The following is a 17381-nucleotide window of genomic DNA, read 5'->3' as shown; positions in this document are numbered from 1 at the left end:
GGTGCTTTAAGCTCAGAGGCAGGATTTTCCTCCTTCACCCCTTCCCTCCCCACCCCGGCTCTGCTGGCTTCCAGCGTCCTCAGCCCCGGGGGAGTTTGGCCAGGCAGAGCCTGACAAGGCTGGAGTTTAGGCCTGGTCAGAACCTCAGCCCTCGGAAAACCAAAGTTAAAAAATAAAAAAATTCGGAAGGCAGAGGAGAAGATTCCCAGCGCCAAGGCCCAGCCCAGGGCTTGCACTTCCCAACCAATCTGTGTGCAGGAGGCGGGCATTGGGTTTGTGCTTTAGGTCAGGCTTAGCCCCTTCCTTGCTGCTTGTTCCAAACAAAAAGAACTTGGACGGGGCTTCGGGCAACCCAGGCTAGCAGAAGGTGTCCCCATGGCAGGGGGGTGGGATCTTTAAGGGCCCTTCCCACCCCAAACCATTGGGATTCTAGGAAAAGGGGCTTTTTTTTTTCCTTTTTTTTTTTTTTTTTCACCCTTTTAAATGAAGAGCAGCCCCAGGAAAGCCTGAACCCAGCACCGCCGAGTCCTTCCTGGCTCCAACGTCACCAGCGCTCCCCAGCGCTGGGGCTGAACCTCGCCCTGGGCAAGCCCAAAGCCTCCTCCTCCTCCTCTGCCTCCTCCTCCTTCCTCCTCCTCTCCTTCCCCCTTCCAGCAGCTCCCCCCTCCTGTTCTGCGTAGTCCCAGCCGCCCCCCCAACCCCTCTCCCGCAGGCTCAGCCTCTTCACCCACCGAAACAGGAACCTTCAAACTCCGTTTTTCTTCATTTTCCAGCAGTGCCGGGGGCCGCTCCCCCCCTCCCCTCAGTGAGGCTGTGCCAGGGGCCACTTCCCCTCCCCGTGGCCACCGAGCCACGTTCCTGGTCCCGCTGCCCCCACACCAACCCCTTCCCTTCTGGGCTGCACAACCTTTTTATTGCTAAATTATAAAACTCATTTTCTCCAAAGCCCCGCTGCCGCGTGCTGGGGGGGGCAGGGGGGGCCCCTCCATCCCCGGGAGGTATTGGGGGCCCCATGGCTAGAAGATGTGGGTGTAGAAGACGTCCACGTTGCCGGCGTAGTCCAAGGGCAGAGCGTGGCCGACGCTGCGGGCGCCCAGCCGGGCCCCCCCCAGCGCCGAGGAGCGTTTCAGCTTCAGGAGGCTGAACCGGGAGAAAACGTGGCCGGGGGCCTCCTCCCGCGCCTGCGCCAGCACGTGGATAAACCCTGAGGGGCGGGGGGGCACAGAATTGGGGATACAGGGGGGCTGTAGGACCCCTCCCGCCATCCCCATCGCTCCACTCACCCGCCTGCATCCTCTCCCAGCTGTTCCAGACGGAGCCCACGCAGACGATGGGCAGCCCCAGCTCCCCCAGGAATAGGCTCTGGGGAGGGGGGGGGACACAGCGGGTGAGAACTGGCACTGGGGGGACCCCCCTGTCCCCTTGCAGCCCCCCCTCGTCCCTGTCAGCTCTCACCCTGTCGATTTTGGGCAGCACGGCAACGACGTGGCGAGCCAGGACCTCACCGGCTTTGTTGAAGATGTGGCAGCAGAGCGGGTCACCAGCCTGGGCACCTGGGGGGGCGTGGGGGCACACAGAACCACACAGAATCAATCATCGAGGTTGGAAAAGCCCTTGCAGCTCCTCCAGCCCCACCATGACCCTCCCCCTGACCGTTCCCAACTCCCCCAGATCCCTCAGCGCTGGCTCAGCCCGACTCTTCAACCCCTCCAGGGATCCCGGGGACTCCCCCCTGCCCTGGGCAGCCCATTCCAACGCCCAACAGCCCCTTCTGCACAGAAATCCTTCCTCAGAGCCAGCCTGACCCTGCCCTGGGCAGCTTGAGGCCATTCCCTCGGGGCCTGGCGCTGGGGCCTTGGCTCCAGAGACTCATCCCCCCTCTCTGCCCCCTCCTGGCAGGGAGTTGCAGAGGGCCAGGAGGTCTCCCCTCAGCCTCCTCTGCTCCAGACTGAACCCCCCAGTTCCCCCAGCCGCTCCCCAGCAGACCTGTGCTCCAGACCCTGCCCCAGCTCCGTTGCCCTTCTCTGGCCACGCTCGAGTCACTCAATGGCCTTTTTGGGGTGAGGGGCCCAGAACTGAACCCCCTCAGCGAGGGGCGGCCTCCCCAGTGCCGAGCCCAGGGCTCAGATCCCTTCCCTGTCCCTGCTGGCCACGCCAGTGCTGACACAAGCCAGGATGCCGTTGCCCTCCTTGGCCCCCTGGGCACACTCTGGCTCATTCTCACCCCCCCAGTCCCTCTCTGACCGGCAGCTTTTTGTGACCCAGGACGCCCCCCCAGCACCCGCTGGGGCTCACACCGGCCCACGGGCAGGGACAGCCAAGGGGTGACAGTCCCCAGGGTGGGGTGAGGGTGGCAGCAATGGGCAGGGGCCCCCTGTCCCCAGTACATCCCCTTCCCCCTGCACCCCCCTACCCCGGGGAAGGGGCTTCCCTACCCTCCGCCAGCTTCTGGCAAAATCCTGCAAATTTGGACTTCTCGAAGGTGCGGTAGAGATGCGTCAGGAGGCCCATCCTGTCGGAGATCTGCCACGGGGGACACACACACGCACCCCACGGGTGATCCCTGTGTCCTGGCAGCCCCCCATCCAGCCCAGACCCCCCCTACACCCCTCCAGGACCCCCCCAGCAGCACCTGGAAGTAGTCGAACATGGCCTGTTTGACGTAGGCGACGTCGTGGGGTGGCACCTCCAGGTTGTCCAGGCAGTCGAACACCATCTTGACAGCCTGATGCGCGATCCAGTACGCTGCGGGGGGGCGCGGGGACGGCTGGGACCCCCCCAAACTCCGGGGGGGGGCTGTGTTTGTGTATGTGCGTGTGTCCCCTTCCCACCAGCCTCACCTGAGCCCTCGTCACCCATCATGTGTCCCCACCCGCCGCAGCCCGTCTCCGACCCGTCGGGGTTGATGAGTTTGCAGTTGGAGCCGGTGCCCGAAATCAGGACGATGCCGCCTGCAGGGTGGGAGGGGGGGACACACACAGTCACCCCCCTCCCCAGCACACCCTCACGTCCCCCCTGGCTGTCACCTACCGTGGTCGGTGGCCGTGGCCATGGCCCCCAGGGCGTCGGAGGTGACGTGGTACCTCTGGCTCAGGCGGGGGAAGCGCTGCTCCAGCTCCTCCGTCAGCTTGCCCAGGGCGTCTTTTTGGTCGCCCCCGCTCAGGGACAGCCCCTGTCCCACACCGGAGGGTCCCCGTCACTCCCGGGGGGGGGACACGGAGCTGGAGCGTCCTCGGGAATGGGGAAGGGGGGGGGAACGCACCAGCGAGCGGAGGGGGACGTGGGGGTCGGCGCCCGCTTTGCTCTTGGCCTCGCTGACCATCCGCTCGATCCTCTCCGCGCACTCCTCGGAGCCGATGAGCTGGGAGGTGGGGGGGGGACACGCTAAAACACGCCCCCCCTAAAAAAAAACCACAACAGGCTCCATCCCTGGGGGGGTCCCCCAGGGCCCTAAAGCTTCACTGACAGCCACAACCCGCCGCCACCTCCTCCGGGGGCCTCGTCCCACCCGAGCGCCCCACGAGCTTGGGGACAACCAGGGGACACCCCCCCCGCAGTGTCCCGTGTGCCCCCCCCGGGGTGGGAGGCTCGTGGGGGGGGGTCCCCCGGCTCACCCAGTGGTTGGTGCAGGGTCCCTCCGTCTCGGCCAGGATCCGGCCATCCCCGGAGACCAGCACCGCCCTGGAGTGGGTGCCCCCGCTGCGGAGAAATTTGGGGGACACACAGACACGCTGCAGCACTACCCCATGGCCCCCCCCCACCCCGATTTGAGGGGGGGGATACACACACCCCGGCTCAGCCCCACCGGCTCTGCAGCTCTTTGGGGTGCTGGGAGGGGGGGGGGATACACACACACACCACCCCCCCAGGATGGGGGTCCCTGCGGGGTGGGGGGGGGGACTGCCCCCCCTTTCTGCCCCCCCGACCTCGGGGGCTGCCCCCCCCCCCCCCTCCAGGCTGGGGGTACGCGGGGGGGGAAGGGAATGGTGGGGGCCCTGCTGCGCCCCCCCCGGAATGGGGGTACCCGGGCGCGGGGGGTGCGGAGCCCCGCGGGGATCCCCCCCCCCAACCGCGGCGCGCCCCCCTCACCCCTCCACGCCGCCGAACAGCGCCGCCATGACGCCGGGACACGCCCCGCCCTCGGCCCCGCCCCTCCCGGGAGGCCCCGCCCCAGGACACGCCTTCACGCGCTCTTGCCCCGCCCCGCCGCCCGCCCCGGGTCCTTGTGCCCACCCGGCGGCGCCGGCCGCCCCCCCCGCAACGCGGGGAGACCCCTGGCCGGGCTCGGGGGGCGGTGGGGGTGCTGATGCACGCGCAGGGGGACGGGGCGACGCGGGACACAGCCCGGCGTGACCCCCCACCCCGGGACACAGACACCCCCCGCCAAGGGAGAGCCCCCACGCACCGCCCCGGGACACAGCCCCCGCCCCTGCGACCTTGGGTCTGCACAGAAAGGGGGTCCCACGGGGACCGGCCCTGGCGGGGGGTGTCCCCCCCCCCCCCCCCCACACACACACACACACACAGAGACCCCCGGCACCCCCCGGGCGCGACGGTGGGGTCAGAGCTGGGGGGCGCGTCTGTGGGCCGGGAGCCACCACGGCAACGGGCCCCCCGTGTCCCCAGAGCCCCGTGTCCCCGTGGGAAGGAGGGAGGAAAAGGAAGGAAGGAAGGAAGGAAGGAAGGAAGGAAGGAAGGAAGGAAGGAAGGAAGGAAGGAAGGAAGGAAGGAAGGAAGGAGGAAAAGGAAGGAAGGAAGGAAGGAAGGAAGGAAGGAAGGAAGGAAGGAAGGAAGGAAGGAAGGAAGGAAGGAAGGAAGGAAGGAAGGAAGGAAGGAGGAAAAGGAAGGAAGGAAGGAAGGAAGGAAGGAAGGAAGGAAGGAAGGAAGGAAGGAAGGAAGGAAGGAAGGAAGGAAGGAAGGAAGGAGGAAAAGGAAGGAAGGAAGGAAGGAAGGAAGGAAGGAAGGAAGGAAGGAAGGAAGGAAGGAAGGAAGGAAGGAAGGAAGGAGGAAAAGGAAGGAAGGAAGGAAGGAAGGAAGGAAGGAAGGAAGGAAGGAAGGAAGGAAGGAAGGAAGGAAGGAAGGAAGGAAGGAGGAAAAGGAAGGAAGGAAGGAAGGAAGGAAGGAAGGAAGGAAGGAAGGAAGGAAGGAAGGAAGGAAGGAAGGAAGGAGGAAAAGGAAGGAAGGAAGGAAGGAAGGAAGGAAGGAAGGAAGGAAGGAAGGAAGGAAGGAAGGAAGGAAGGAAGGAGGAAAAGGAAGGAAGGAAGGAAGGAAGGAAGGAAGGAAGGAAGGAAGGAAGGAAGGAAGGAAGGAAGGAAGGAAGGAAGGAGGAAAAGGAAGGAAGGAAGGAAGGAAGGAAGGAAGGAAGGAGGAAAAGGAAGGAGGAAAAGGAAGGAAGGAAGGAAGGAAGGAAGGAAGGAAGGAAGGAAGGAAGGAGGAAAAGGAAGGAAGGAAGGAAGGAAGGAAGGAAGGAAGGAAGGAAGGAAGGAAGGAAGGAAGGAAGGAAGGAAGGAGGAAAAGGAAGGAAGGAAGGAAGGAAGGAAGGAAGGAAGGAAGGAAGGAAGGAGGAAAAGGAAGGAAGGAAGGAGGAAAAGGAAGGAAGGAAGGAAGGAAGGAAGGAAGGAAGGAAGGAAGGAAGGAAGGAAGGAAGGAAGGAAGGAAGGAAGGAAGGAAGGAAGGAAGGAAGGGGCTGAGCAGCCGGGGGGGTGTCAGAAAGGAACGAGGAGGTGGCCCCCGATGTGGCAGCAGGAGGAGGGGCCGCAGGGGGTGTCACAGGATGGGGGTGACAGGACAGTGGAGGGGGGGGAGTTGGTGGCCCCCACCAGCCCCATGCAGGGGTTCCCTGTCCGGGGGCGCTGGGACGGGGACACCAGGGCAGCAGCCAGCATGGGGCTGGGGTCAGCTCCCCCCCCCCCCCCCATCCAGCCCCCTGGGGCTGCCCCGCGCTGGCGGGCACAGGGTGAGACCCGCAGCTGGGGGGGGCCCTCCTTGCCGGGCCTTGGGGGTGCCCCATGGCCATGGGGTGACTCAGGGGGATGAAGATTTGGGGGGGGCGGGTTACCCACATCCTTCCCTAGGTGGGGAACCCCCAGGGGCTGCAGCTGGGACCCCCCCAAGGCCACCAGCGGGTGCAGGGAGCACCAAGGACACAGGTGAAACCCCCCAAAAAATCCCCAATGATAGGGCGGAGAGGAGTGGCAGGGGAAGGGTTAATCTGCGGGGCGGGGGGGGGGCAGCCCCTGAGCCCACCGCCCTGTGCCCTCATTAAGTCCTGGTGGCACCAGGCTGTCTGGGGACAGCGGGGACAGCGGATGGACCCGCTGCCTTTGTCTCAACTTGGGGCAAAGTTTGTGTCGCGGCGGCTGTCGGGGGGCCGGGAGCTTTGGGGGGGGACCAGTAGCTTTGGGGGGGGGGGCAGGAGCTTTGGGGGACCCGTGGGGCCGTGGCGTGTGTCCCAGAAGTGACGGGGACAGCCCTGTCCCCCACCAGGAGCACCCCGACCGTGTCCCACCGTCCCGCTTGGGGACAAGGACCTGAGGCCAACGGTCCCCCAGGACCCCCCGACATTGTCAGCCTCACGGGGGCGGGGGGACACTGTCCCCAGCCCCCCCTCAGCCTGGGAAGGGGGGTGCTGTCCCCCAGCCAAGCCCCATCTCGGACCCAACCAGGGCAAGAGGTGACACCGCCCGGAGCGAAGCCGCGCGGTCGGCGCGTGGTCCCTTTGGGGTAAGAAACAACGATTTAGGGGTTCGTGGGCAAATGGACAGCAAAATCCCCCCCAGCGCCTCCACCATGCCCCTCTGCAGACCCCCCCGCCCCCCCAGAATGGGGTGCGGGAGCCGGGGATCACCCCGCTGCCCCCCGGCCCAGCCCCGGCGCGGGGAGGGCGAGCGAAGGCGCCGGGGCGGAGGGAGGATGTGGGCACGTGCGGGGCCCTGGGCTAAGCCCAGCTTCGTTCGGTCGCCCAAGCCCGGCTTTGTCAGGCCGGGCAGCCTGTGGGTGCCGGGGTCACCCGCTGCCGCGCAGGCAGGGGAGGCAGAGGAGGCAGAGGTGGGAGGAAGGCCCCGCCGTGGTTTATTCCGCGTGGAAGCGCCGGGTTTTGGGGGGCCTGAGGAATATTGTGGGGGGCCGGCTCCATCCCGGGAGGTGGGTGGGTGCGGTGCTGAGCCGGGGGGTGGAACGGCCGCTGGATCCAACCTGAGGACACCGGGCACGGAGGAAGAGGCTGGTGAGCGGTGAGATGGGGCTCGGGGTGGCGGTGGGGCTGGCTTTGGGGCGCCCTCGCAGCTGAGGAACCGAACTCCCCCCGTCCCGCGGCGCGGGGGCACCTCGGGGGGCAGCGGGACGGGGCGCCGGCCCCGGGGAGCCCCCGAGAGCGAGGCCCTGGAACCCCCCCGGCCCTGCCCAGCGCGTCCCTCGTGAGGGTGGTCCCGGGTCTGTCCCAGCTCTCCCCAGTCTGTCCCCGGTCTGTCCTGGGTCTGTCCCCGCTCTGTCCTGGGTCTGTCCTCGGTCTGTCCTCGGTCTGTCCTGGGTCTGTCCTGGGTCTGTCCCCGCTCTGTCCTGGGTCTGTCCTCGGTCTGTCCTCGGTCTGTCCTGGGTCTGTCCTGGGTCTGTCCCGGCTCTCCCCAGTCTGTCCCCAGTCTGTCCCTGGTCTGTCCCCGGTCTGTCCCGGGTCTGTCCTGAGTCTGTCCTGGGTCTGTCCCAGCTCTGTCCCCATTCTGTCCCGGGTTTGTCCCGGGCCTGTCCCCGGTCTGTCCCCGGTCTGTCCCGACTCTGTCCCGGGTCTGTCCTGCTGCCTGGCCCGAGTGTCCATCCCTCTGTCCGTCCATCTGTGCCCCCCCCTCCCTCCATCCCCCCCATCCCCTCGCAGCTGGTGCCGGTGACATTTTTTCATTTTTTCTCCCATTCTGCCCGAGGGCATGGGGGGGGGGGGGGGGTGTCATTGGGGCTGGGGGACACTTCAGCATCGGGTTGGGGGGGTTTAGGGGTCGCAGGGGGGCGGGGGGCTGCGGCCCCTTTTGGGGAGCGCTGACGGCTCTGAGGGCCGTGACCTTTCCACTGGAAATATCCCCCCACAGCCCCCCTCTCCCACGGCCCCCCCCGGCGGGGGCAGGTGCCCCTCAGCACCCCCATCCTGCGCGGGGCCCTGTCACCATCAGGCCGGGCCCCCCCCGACCCCTCCCCTCCCCCAAACCCCCTTCCCACCCTCCAAGCTGTTTTGCCGACTCAGCATTTCCCATCCCTGCCCCCCCCAGCCCCCAACTCAGCCCCCCCAGTGCCGGGGGGGGGTCAGGAGAGAATTATCGGGGCAGAGGGTGGCTGAGCTGCCGGGCGCCGCTCATTAAAGCCAATTTGTGCATCGCTAATTGATATTATTACACAGCAGGGTTGGGAGGGGGGGCAGGACGCCCCCTCAGGACAGGGGCAACCCCGGGGCCCCCCCTCACCCCCCCCCTCCCTGTACCTCAGTTTCCCACCGCTCGGGCCCTCACGTGTGGGCGCACACGCGGGGGGTGCTCACACGGGGCTGCCCACGTGCGCGGCCCCACGAGGCTGGGACGCGGGGGGGGGCTGCGGGGTGCTGGGGTCACCCTGACCCCCCCCGTGACCCCCCCCGTGGCCACTAACCCTGCGGCATGGCCACGGCGCAGCCACACGTGTGACCTAATTAGCTCCGGAGCTGGCCAGGCCCCGCTCTGAAAATGAGTTAATGAACTCCCGAAGTGGTTGATTTTTTTTTCTTTAATTGTTTAATTTTTATTTTTTTTTGCAGCTCACGGGACAGATTTTGAGCCAAGCTGGCGTCACCCACCCCGTGTCACCCACCCGCTGTCACCCAACTGCTTGTCACCACCCCTGGTCACACTTAGCCCCGGGGGAGGTGACACCTGGGTGTCCCATGGGTGGGGGACACCCCCCCGCCCCCCCCCCGCACCCATGGGTGTCCGTGGGGCCGCGTCAGGCACCTCCCGGTGCTCAGCCCTGAGGTCTTGGGGTGCCCCTTGTCACCCCGATGGGTGCCCACCCCTCTACGAGCCACCCGAGAACCCCCCGCTCTGTGGCAGGGGGCGGGGTTCCAGCACAAAGAAGGGGGGGGGGAGGATTTGGGGGTCACCCCAGGGGAGCAGAGGGGGGGGCTGGGGACCCGGTGACGGCTTCGGGTGGCGTCAGGGGCCACTAAGCGGGATCAGGGGCTCAGGACGATCCCGGCCCCGCTAATCCCCGGCTGACGCAGCCCCCCCGCGCCCCCCCCAGCACCCAGGGGTTGCCCACGGGGAGTCACAGTGGCCCCCGGCCCCCCCCCGCAGCCCCTGTGGCCGTGGGGAGGTCGAGGGGTTCCCCCCTGAGCAGCTCCCCCCACCTGCAGGGCACACCGGGGCGCGAGTGTGCAAGGGGGTGCTCTGGGTGTGCAAACGGGGTGATGGGTGTGCAAGGGGGATGAAATGGGTGCAAACGGGGTGCGGAGCGTGTGTAACGGGGTGCAAGGGGGTGCAGTGGGGTGTGGTGCGTGTGCAAGGGGGTGCAAAATGGGTGATGGGGGTGCAAGGGGGATGAAATGGGTGCAAACGGGGTGCACTGGGTGTGCAAATGGGGTGCGGTGAGTGTGCAAGAGGATGATGTGTGTGCAAGGGAGTGCAACGGGGTGCGGTGTGTGCAAATGGGGGCACACTGGGGGTGCAGTGGGGTGCAAACGGGGTGATGGGTGTGCAAGGGGGATGAAATGGGTGCAAATGGGGTGCGGAGTGTGTGTAAGGGGGTGATGTGTGTGCAAGGGGGTGCAGTGGCGTGCAAACGGGGTGGTGCGTGTGCAAGGGGGATCAAACGGGGTGCACTGGGTGTGCAAATGGGGTGCGGTGTGTGTGCGAGGGGGTGCAGTGGGGTGCTGTGTGTGCAAGTGGGGGTGCCCTGTGTGTGCAAGGGGGAGATGCGTGTGCGAGGACGTGCGATGGGGTGCAAACGAGGTGCCCTGGGGGTGCGGGGGGGTGCAGTGCCTGTGCAATGGGGTGTCCCGCGTGTGAAAATGGGGGGTGACACGTGTGCAAGGGGTTGGGGTGCGGGTGTGCCTGGGGGGGGGCAGCGCTGTGGGGCCACCCTCGCCCCAGGGCACCCACATCCCCTCACAACTGCGTGTGGGAGCGGGGTGTGATGGGGGGGTGGGACCCCCGTGGGACCCCCCAAACCCCGGCCGAGGGCAGAGGGGGTGACAGGGGCACCCCACGAGGGATGGGGAGAGGGGCAGGAGGTGGAGCAGAGAGAGAGGGATGGGGAGCACCCCCAGGCCGCGGGAGCACCCCAAATCCGGGTGGGAACCCCAGGATCTCCCCCAGAGTCAGAGGAGCCCCCCAAATCCAGGGGAGCACCCCAAATCCAGGTGAGTATTCCAGGATCTGAGGAGCACCCCAATCCAGGTGGGAATCACAGAGTGTCCCCCAAATCCAGGGGAGCACCCAAAATCCAGGTGAGTATTCCAGGTCCCGAGGAGCACCCCAAACTCAGGTGGGAACCCCAGGACCTCCCCCAGAGCCAGGGGAGCACCCCAAATCCAGGGTGAGCATTCCAAGACCCCATGGGAATGTGCTGGGCTCCCCTAGAACCCCATGGGGACATGTTGGGGTCCCCTAGAACCCCCCAAGGACCTGCTGGGCTCCCCTAACACCCCACTGGGGACATGCTGGGGTACCCCAGAACCCCATGGAGATGTGCTGGGGTCCCATAGAACCCCACAGGGAGCTGCTGGGGTCCCCTAGAATCCCACGGGGACATGCTGGGGTCCCTTAGAACCCCATGGGGACATGCTGGGGTCCCCTAATACCCTGTGGGGACCTGCTGGGTGCCCCAGAGCCCCATGGAGATGCTCTGGGGTCCCCTAGAACTCCACAGGGAGCTGCTGGGGTCCCCTAGAACCCCCCAAGGACCTGCTGGACTCCCCTAACACCCCACTGGGGACATGCTGGGGTGCCCCAGAACCCCATGGAGATGTGCTGGGGTCCCCTAGAACCCCACAGGGAGCTGCTGGGGTCCCCTAGAATCCCACGGGGACATGTTGGGGTCCCCTAATACCCTGTGGGGACCTGCTGGGTGCCCCAGAACCCCATGGAGATGTGCTGGGGTCCCCTAGAACCCCACAGGGAGCTGCTGGGGTCCCCTACCCCCCCCTCCCCCGGGGACCAGCTGGGCTCCCCCTTTTCCCACCGGGGTGAGGGGCGGTGGGTGCCCCCCACCCCTGGGTGCCCGCAGCGCTGGGCCCAGCCGAGCTGCCAGTGCCCGGCCGCGTGGCGTTTCCAGTTCGGGGGGCACGTCAGGGCTGAGGGGAGGTGACAGAACCCTTCCCGGGCGGGGCTATCGCCTCCAGCACGGCTGACCGGAGCGCGACCCCCGCCCAACACCGAGCGCATTCATGTCGCCCAAAATCCGGGGCGGCCGCGGCCGCCGGGGCGGGGGGGGCCCAGCGCAACCCGCCTGTCAGGCCGCATCAGCCCCGCCATGCATAAAGAATGGGGGTCACCCCGCGCCAGGGCGAGGGGGGGTGACGGGGGGGTGACGGGCGTGGGGAGGGTGGAATACATGGAGAGGCGGGGGGCGGGGGGCTGAAAAATGTCTGTCCGGAGGTGGGGGGGGTAGAAAGGTCTGTCTGGGGGGTTTGGGGGGGGTTAAATTGTGTATTGGGGGGGTTGGGGGGGTGAGAAAGGTCCGTCCGTGGGGCTGGGGGAGGTTTTGGGGGGGAGAAAGGTCTGTCTGGGGGGTTTGGGGGGGTTAAATTGTGTATGGGGGGGTTGGGGGGGTGAGAAAGGTCCGTCCGTGGGGCTGGGGGAGGTTTTGGGGGGGAGAAAGGTCTGTCTGGGGGGTTTGAGGGGGTTAAATTGCGTAGGGGCGGGTGGGGGGAGGTTGGGGGGGCTGAGAAAGGTCCGTCCGTGGGGATGGGGGGGGTCTGGGGGGAGGGAGAAAGGTCTGTCTGGGGGGTTATGGGGCGTTTGGGGGGTTTAAATTGTGTCTGTGGGGGCTTGGGGGTTTGGGGGGGCTGAGAAAGGTCCGTCCGGGGGGGTTTGGGGGTGGCAAAATCTCATCTATGGAGGTGTGTGGATTTGGGGGGGGGGGGGCGGGGAGAAATGTCCATCCGTGGGAGTGGGGGGGGTTGGGGAAGGGGTAAATCCCGTCCATGGGGATGTGGGGGGCTTGGGGGGCTGATAAAGGTCCGTCCGTGGGGGTGAGGGGGGGCTTGGGGGGGTTAAATCCCCGACCCGGGGGCTGCTCAGAGTTTTGGGGGACAAAAATCCCACCCGTGGGGATGTCAGGGTTGGAGAGTAAAATCCCCCCCGGGAGGATGCTCAAGGTTTGGGGGGGCAAAACCCCATCCAGGGGGACGGGCAGGGCTGGGGGGTGGATCCGTGAGGAGAAACACCCCCCCCTCACCCCCCACACCCCCCCTCCCCGGTCCATGAGGATGCAGGGGGGCTGTTGGGGATCCCTGGGGCTGCCCGGGGGTTTGGGGTGCCCAGGGGAGGGGATTCGGGGTGCCCCATGTCACACGCGGGCAGGGAGGCAGAGACAAAGGCGGGGGGGCGGCGGGGGGGCGGCAAAAAGCTTTGTCAGATCCATAAAAAGCTGGAAAAAAAGAAGGAAAAGCCGGCGGCGCCTCTTCCCGGGGCGCGCTCGCACATTAGTCCCGCCCGGGCGCCGCTGTGGCGCGGGGTTCAACTTGGGGGGAGAGGAGGAAAAAAAAGGGGGGGACACAAAAAAAGATTCTGCTTGGGTGCGCGGGGTGCCCAGGGGGTTTGGGGTGCCCCAGGGTGCCTGGGGTGCTTGGGGTGCCCGGGGATTTTTGGGGTGCTCGAGGGGTTTGGGGTGTCCAAAGGACTTGGGGTACCCGGGGTGTTTTGGGTGCTTGGGGGTATCGGGGTGCTCAGGGCATTCAGGGTGCTCGGGGTGCTCAGGGGGTTTGGGGTGCCCCAGGGTGCTGGGAGTGATCGGGGTGCTTGGGGTGCCCGGGGATTTTTGGGGTGCTCGGGGGGTTTGGGGTGCCCAAAGGACATGAGGTGCCCAGGGTGTTTTGGGTGCTGGGGGTTATCGGGGTGCTCAGGGCATTCAGGGTGCTCGGGGTGCTCTGGGTGCTTGGGGTGCCCGGGTATTTTTGGGGTACTCGGGGGGTTTGGGGTGCCCAAAGGACTTGGGGTACCCGGGGTGTTTTGGGTGCTGGGGGTTATCGGGGTGCTCAGGGCATTCAGGGTGCTCGGGGTGCTCTGGGTGCTTGGGGTGCCCGGGTATTTTTGGGGTACTCGGGGGGTTTGGGGTGCCCAAAGGACTTGGGGTACCCGGGGTGTTTTGGGTGCTGGGGGTTATCGGGGTGCTCAGGGCATTCAGGGTGCTCGGGGTGCTCAGGGGGTTTGGGGTGCCCCAGGGTGCCTGGGGTGCCCAAGATGCTCGGGGTGCTCTGGGTGCTTGGGGTGCCCGGCATTTTTTGGGGTGCCCAGGGTGCTCGGGGCGCTCGAGGGGTTTGGGGTGCCCAAAGGACTTGGGGTACCCGGGGTGTTTTGGGTGCTTGGGGTTATCGGGGTGCTCAGGGCATTCAGGGTGCTCGGGGGGTTTGGGGTGCTCAGGGTGCTCGGGGTGCCTAAAGTACTTGGGGTGCCCGGGGGTTTGGGGTGCTTGGGGTTCTCGGGGTGCCCAGGGCTCACAGGGTGCTCGGCGTGTCCAAGATACTCGGGGTGCTCAGGGTGCCCAGGGGGTTTGGGGTACCCGGGTTTTTTGGGGTTCCTGGCATCCAGGCGAGGGGTGCTGATGCTCATGGCCGTTTCAATATTGGGGTGCAAAAAGGCAAAACTGCCCCCCCCTTCCCCCCGCACCCCTCCACCCCAGCGCTCGCTGCTGGTTCAGGGGTGAGACCCGCGGCAACGGCAGCTCCGAAATGGGGAGAAAAGGGGGAAAAAAGGGGGAGAAAGGGGGGAAAAAGGGGGTTCACAGGGAAAAAGAGAAACCTGAGGGCGGGGGCACACGGGGAGAGGCCCAGGAAGGCCGAACACACACCCCCCCCCCCGGCACGAGCCCCCCGAAATCTGGGCTGTGTCTCCCCACATTTGGGATGGTCCCAGAATGGGGTGAAAACCGGCAAATCCCGGCAAATCCCGGGCGCGGGCACCAGTCGGGGGGGGGGGGGGTTGCACTTACACCCTGCCCCCCCACTCCCCAGCCTCCTGTACGGGCACGGCGGGGGCTGCTCGGGGGGTGATGGGGGGGCACAAGGATTTTTGGGGGGCACAGGGGTGCTGAGGGGGAGCGCAGGGATTTGGGGGAGGCACAGGCATGTTGGGGGGACACAGGGCTCGGGGGGGGCACAAGGATGTTGGGGGGGCACAAGGATGTTGGGGGTGCACAGGGCTCCTCGGGGGGGCACAGGGATGTTTAGGGGGGCACAGGGGTGCTGACGGGGAGCACAGGGCTCTGGGGGGGAACAAGGATGTTTGGGGGGGCACAGAGCTGCTCAGGGGGGGCACAGGGAAGTTTGGGGGGGGGGCACAGAGCTGCTCAGGGGGTGCACAAGGCCCTCTGGGGGGCACAGGGATGTTTGGGGGGGGCGCAGGGCAGCTCTGCACCCCGCGGGGCCGCGATGGGAGAAGAGGAGCAGGAGGGGACACGGCAGCACCCCCCGCACCCCCCCGCACCCCCCCGCATCTCCTGGCTGCCCGGGGCGGCCCCGGGGCTGGGGGGGGGCGGAGCGGGGTGCCCCCCCCCGCGCGGGGGTCAGCGCTCGGTCACGGAGCCCCCCGGGTCAGTGCCAGGGTGCGTTAGCATGTGCTAACCCCCCCCGCGTGTGGCCCCCCCGCACATAGCCCCCCATACACCCCCCAACGCATGTAACACCCCCCCCAATACACCTTGTACCCCCATGCACGCCCCCCCAGTGCCCCCCCCCCATCCTCCGCTCCTCAGGGCCTCAGGAGGATTTGGGGGTCCAGGTGTAGCGGGGGGGGGGGGAGATCCCCGTGGGGTGCTGCAGCCCCCCCCAACCCCCTAAAATCCTCCCCCCCCTTAATCCCGGGGTTCGGAGCCGGTGGCGGGCGGAACCGAGGCCCGATCCTGCAGCCCCGGACCCCCCGGGGGGGGCAGGGGGGGCAGGAGGGATGCGGGGGGGTGCGGGGAGATACAGGGGGTGCAGGGGGAGGGAGGGGGGGGTGAAACCGGGGTGCAGGGGGGTGCAGGAAGAGGCGCAGGGGGTCAGGGGGTGCGCAGGAGATGCAGGGGGTGCGGGGGGGGCTCAGGGGGCTGCAGGGGGGGTGCGGGAGGGGTACACGGGGCAGGAGGGATGCGAGGGCTGCAGGGGAGATACAGGGGGTGCAGGGGGAGGAAAGGGGGTGCGGGGGGGTTCAGGGTGAGGCAGGGGGGTGCAGGGGGTACGGGGGGGTTCAGGGGGGTGCAGTGGAGTGCAGGGGGGTACAGGGGGGCAGGAGGGATGTGGGGGGGTGGAGGGGAGATACAGGGGCTGCAGGGGGGTTACAGGGGGGGCAGAAGGGATGTGGGGGAGGTGCAGGGGGAGGCAGGGGGTGCAGGAGAGGTGTAGGGGTGCTGGGGGGGGGGGGCCGGAGGGTGCCAAGCACCCCCAGAGATGCAGGCCCGGGGAACAGGGCGCAGGGTCCAAGAGGGGGGGCCCGGAGGTGGGGACCCCCAGATCAGCCCCCCCACTGCCCCCCGGGGCTGTGCAGGGGTGGGGGGGGTGCACAGTGAGGGATGATGCCCCCGAGTTTGTCCCGTCTCCCCTCGAGCTCACGAAGACACTGATTCCCCCCCCAGCACCCCAAAAATGAGCACCCCAGCACCCTGCAGGGCGCCTCCATGGGTGCAGGGAGTCCTTATGGGGGTGCTGGGGTGCCTACTCAGGTTTTGGGGGGCTCCTTGTACAGTTTTTGGGTCCCCGTGCAGTTTGGGGTCTCTGTATGGTTTTGGGGGGATGTCTTTGTGTGGTTTGGGGGGTCCCTGAAGGGTTTCGGGGTGTCCCCGTATGGTTCGGGGTTCTCACACGGTTTGCGGGGGGTCCGTGTGCGGTTTGGGGGTCCCTGTACAGTTTGGGGGGATTCCAGTGTTGTTCGGGGCCCCTATATGGTTTTAGGGGTCTCTGTACAGTTGGGGTGTCCCTGTTCGTTTTGGGGGGTCCCTGTACGGTTCAGAGTCTCTGTATGGTTTGGGGGAGTCCCTGTATATTTCGGGGTTCCCGAACTCTTTGGGAGTCCCTGTATGGCTTAGGGGGGATCCCTGTACAGTTCAGGGTCCCTGTACAGTTTGGGGGGTCCCTATATATTGGGGGGGGCTCCCTGTATATATTTCGAGGTCCCTGTACGGTTTAGGGGTCCCTGTCTGCTTTAGGGGTGTCCCTCTATAGTTCGGGATCCCTGTTCAGTTTGGGGGGCCCTGTATGGTTTGAGGGGGTGTCCCTGTATAGTTCGGGGTCCCTGTACAGTTTGGGGGGTCCCTATATGCTGGGGGGGGGCTCGCTGTATATAGTTCGGGGTCCCTGTATGGTTTGGGGGTGCCTATATGGTTGGGGGGTGTCCCTGTATATTTCGGGGTCCCTGTATGGTTTGAGGGGGGTCTCCCTATGTTTTAGGGGGATCCCTGTGTGCTTGAGGGGGTTCCTATATGGTTTTTGGGGGGTCCCTGTATGGTTTAGGGGGGTCCCTGTACGGTCTGGAGACCCCTGTATGGTTTTAGGGGGGTCCCTGTATAGTTCGAGGTCCCTGTACGTTTTGGGGGTCCCTGTACGCTTTGTGGGGTTCCTATATGGTGTATGAGGGGGTCCCTGTATGTTCGGGGGGGCCCTGTACGGTTTAGGGGTGTACTGTTTAGGAGTCCCTGTATGTTTTGGGGGGTCCCTGTACGCTTTGGGGGGTTCCTATATGGTTTAGGAGGGTCCCTGTACGGTTTGGGGTCCCCTACACGGTTTAGGGATCCCAGTGTGTTTTGGGGGGTCCCAGTATGTTTTGGGGGGTCCCTGTATGTTTCGGGGTCCCTGTAAGTTTCGGGGGTCCCTGTACGGTTTAGGGGTGTACTGTTTAGGAGTCCCTGTATGTTTTGGGGGGTCCCTGTACTCTTTGGGGGGTTCCTATATGGTGTATGGGGGGGTCCCTGTATGTTTTGGGGGTCCATGTATATTTCGGGGTCCCTGTAAGTTTTGGGGGCCCCTGTACGGTTTAGGGGTCCCAGTATGTTTGGGGGGGGGTCCCTGTACGCTTTGGGGGGTTCCTATATGGTTTAGGAGGGTCCCTGTACGGTTTGGGGTCCCCTACATGGTTTAGGGATCCCAGTGTGTTTTGGGGGGTCCCAGTATGTTTTGGGGGGTCCCTGTATGTTTCGGGGTCCCTGTAAGTTTCGGGGGTCCCTGTACGGTTTAGGGGTGT

At 66.1% G+C, this 17381-nt stretch overlaps 1 protein-coding gene across 1 annotated transcript; it reads right to left on the bottom strand.

Moving 5' to 3' along the window:
* Nucleotides 1-88: 88 nt before the first annotated feature.
* On the bottom strand, nt 89-4141 carry NAGK (N-acetylglucosamine kinase). Its single transcript, XM_074904206.1, has 10 exons — nt 4090-4141; nt 3615-3699; nt 3263-3361; nt 3031-3172; nt 2841-2951; nt 2633-2745; nt 2436-2523; nt 1456-1553; nt 1284-1362; nt 89-1204 (listed from the first exon to the last, which is right to left on the bottom strand). Exons 1-10 carry the CDS (start codon nt 4116-4118, stop codon nt 1017-1019), a joined length of 1032 nt encoding a protein of 343 aa, XP_074760307.1. The 5' UTR covers nt 4119-4141; the 3' UTR covers nt 89-1016.
* Between the last annotated feature and the right edge of the window lie 13240 nt (nt 4142-17381).

The sequence above is a fragment of the Athene noctua genome, chromosome 4 (genome assembly GCF_965140245.1).
Source record: "Athene noctua chromosome 4, bAthNoc1.hap1.1, whole genome shotgun sequence".
NCBI lineage: Eukaryota > Metazoa > Chordata > Aves > Strigiformes > Strigidae > Athene > Athene noctua.
This window is presented reverse-complemented; position numbering and strand designations above follow the sequence as displayed.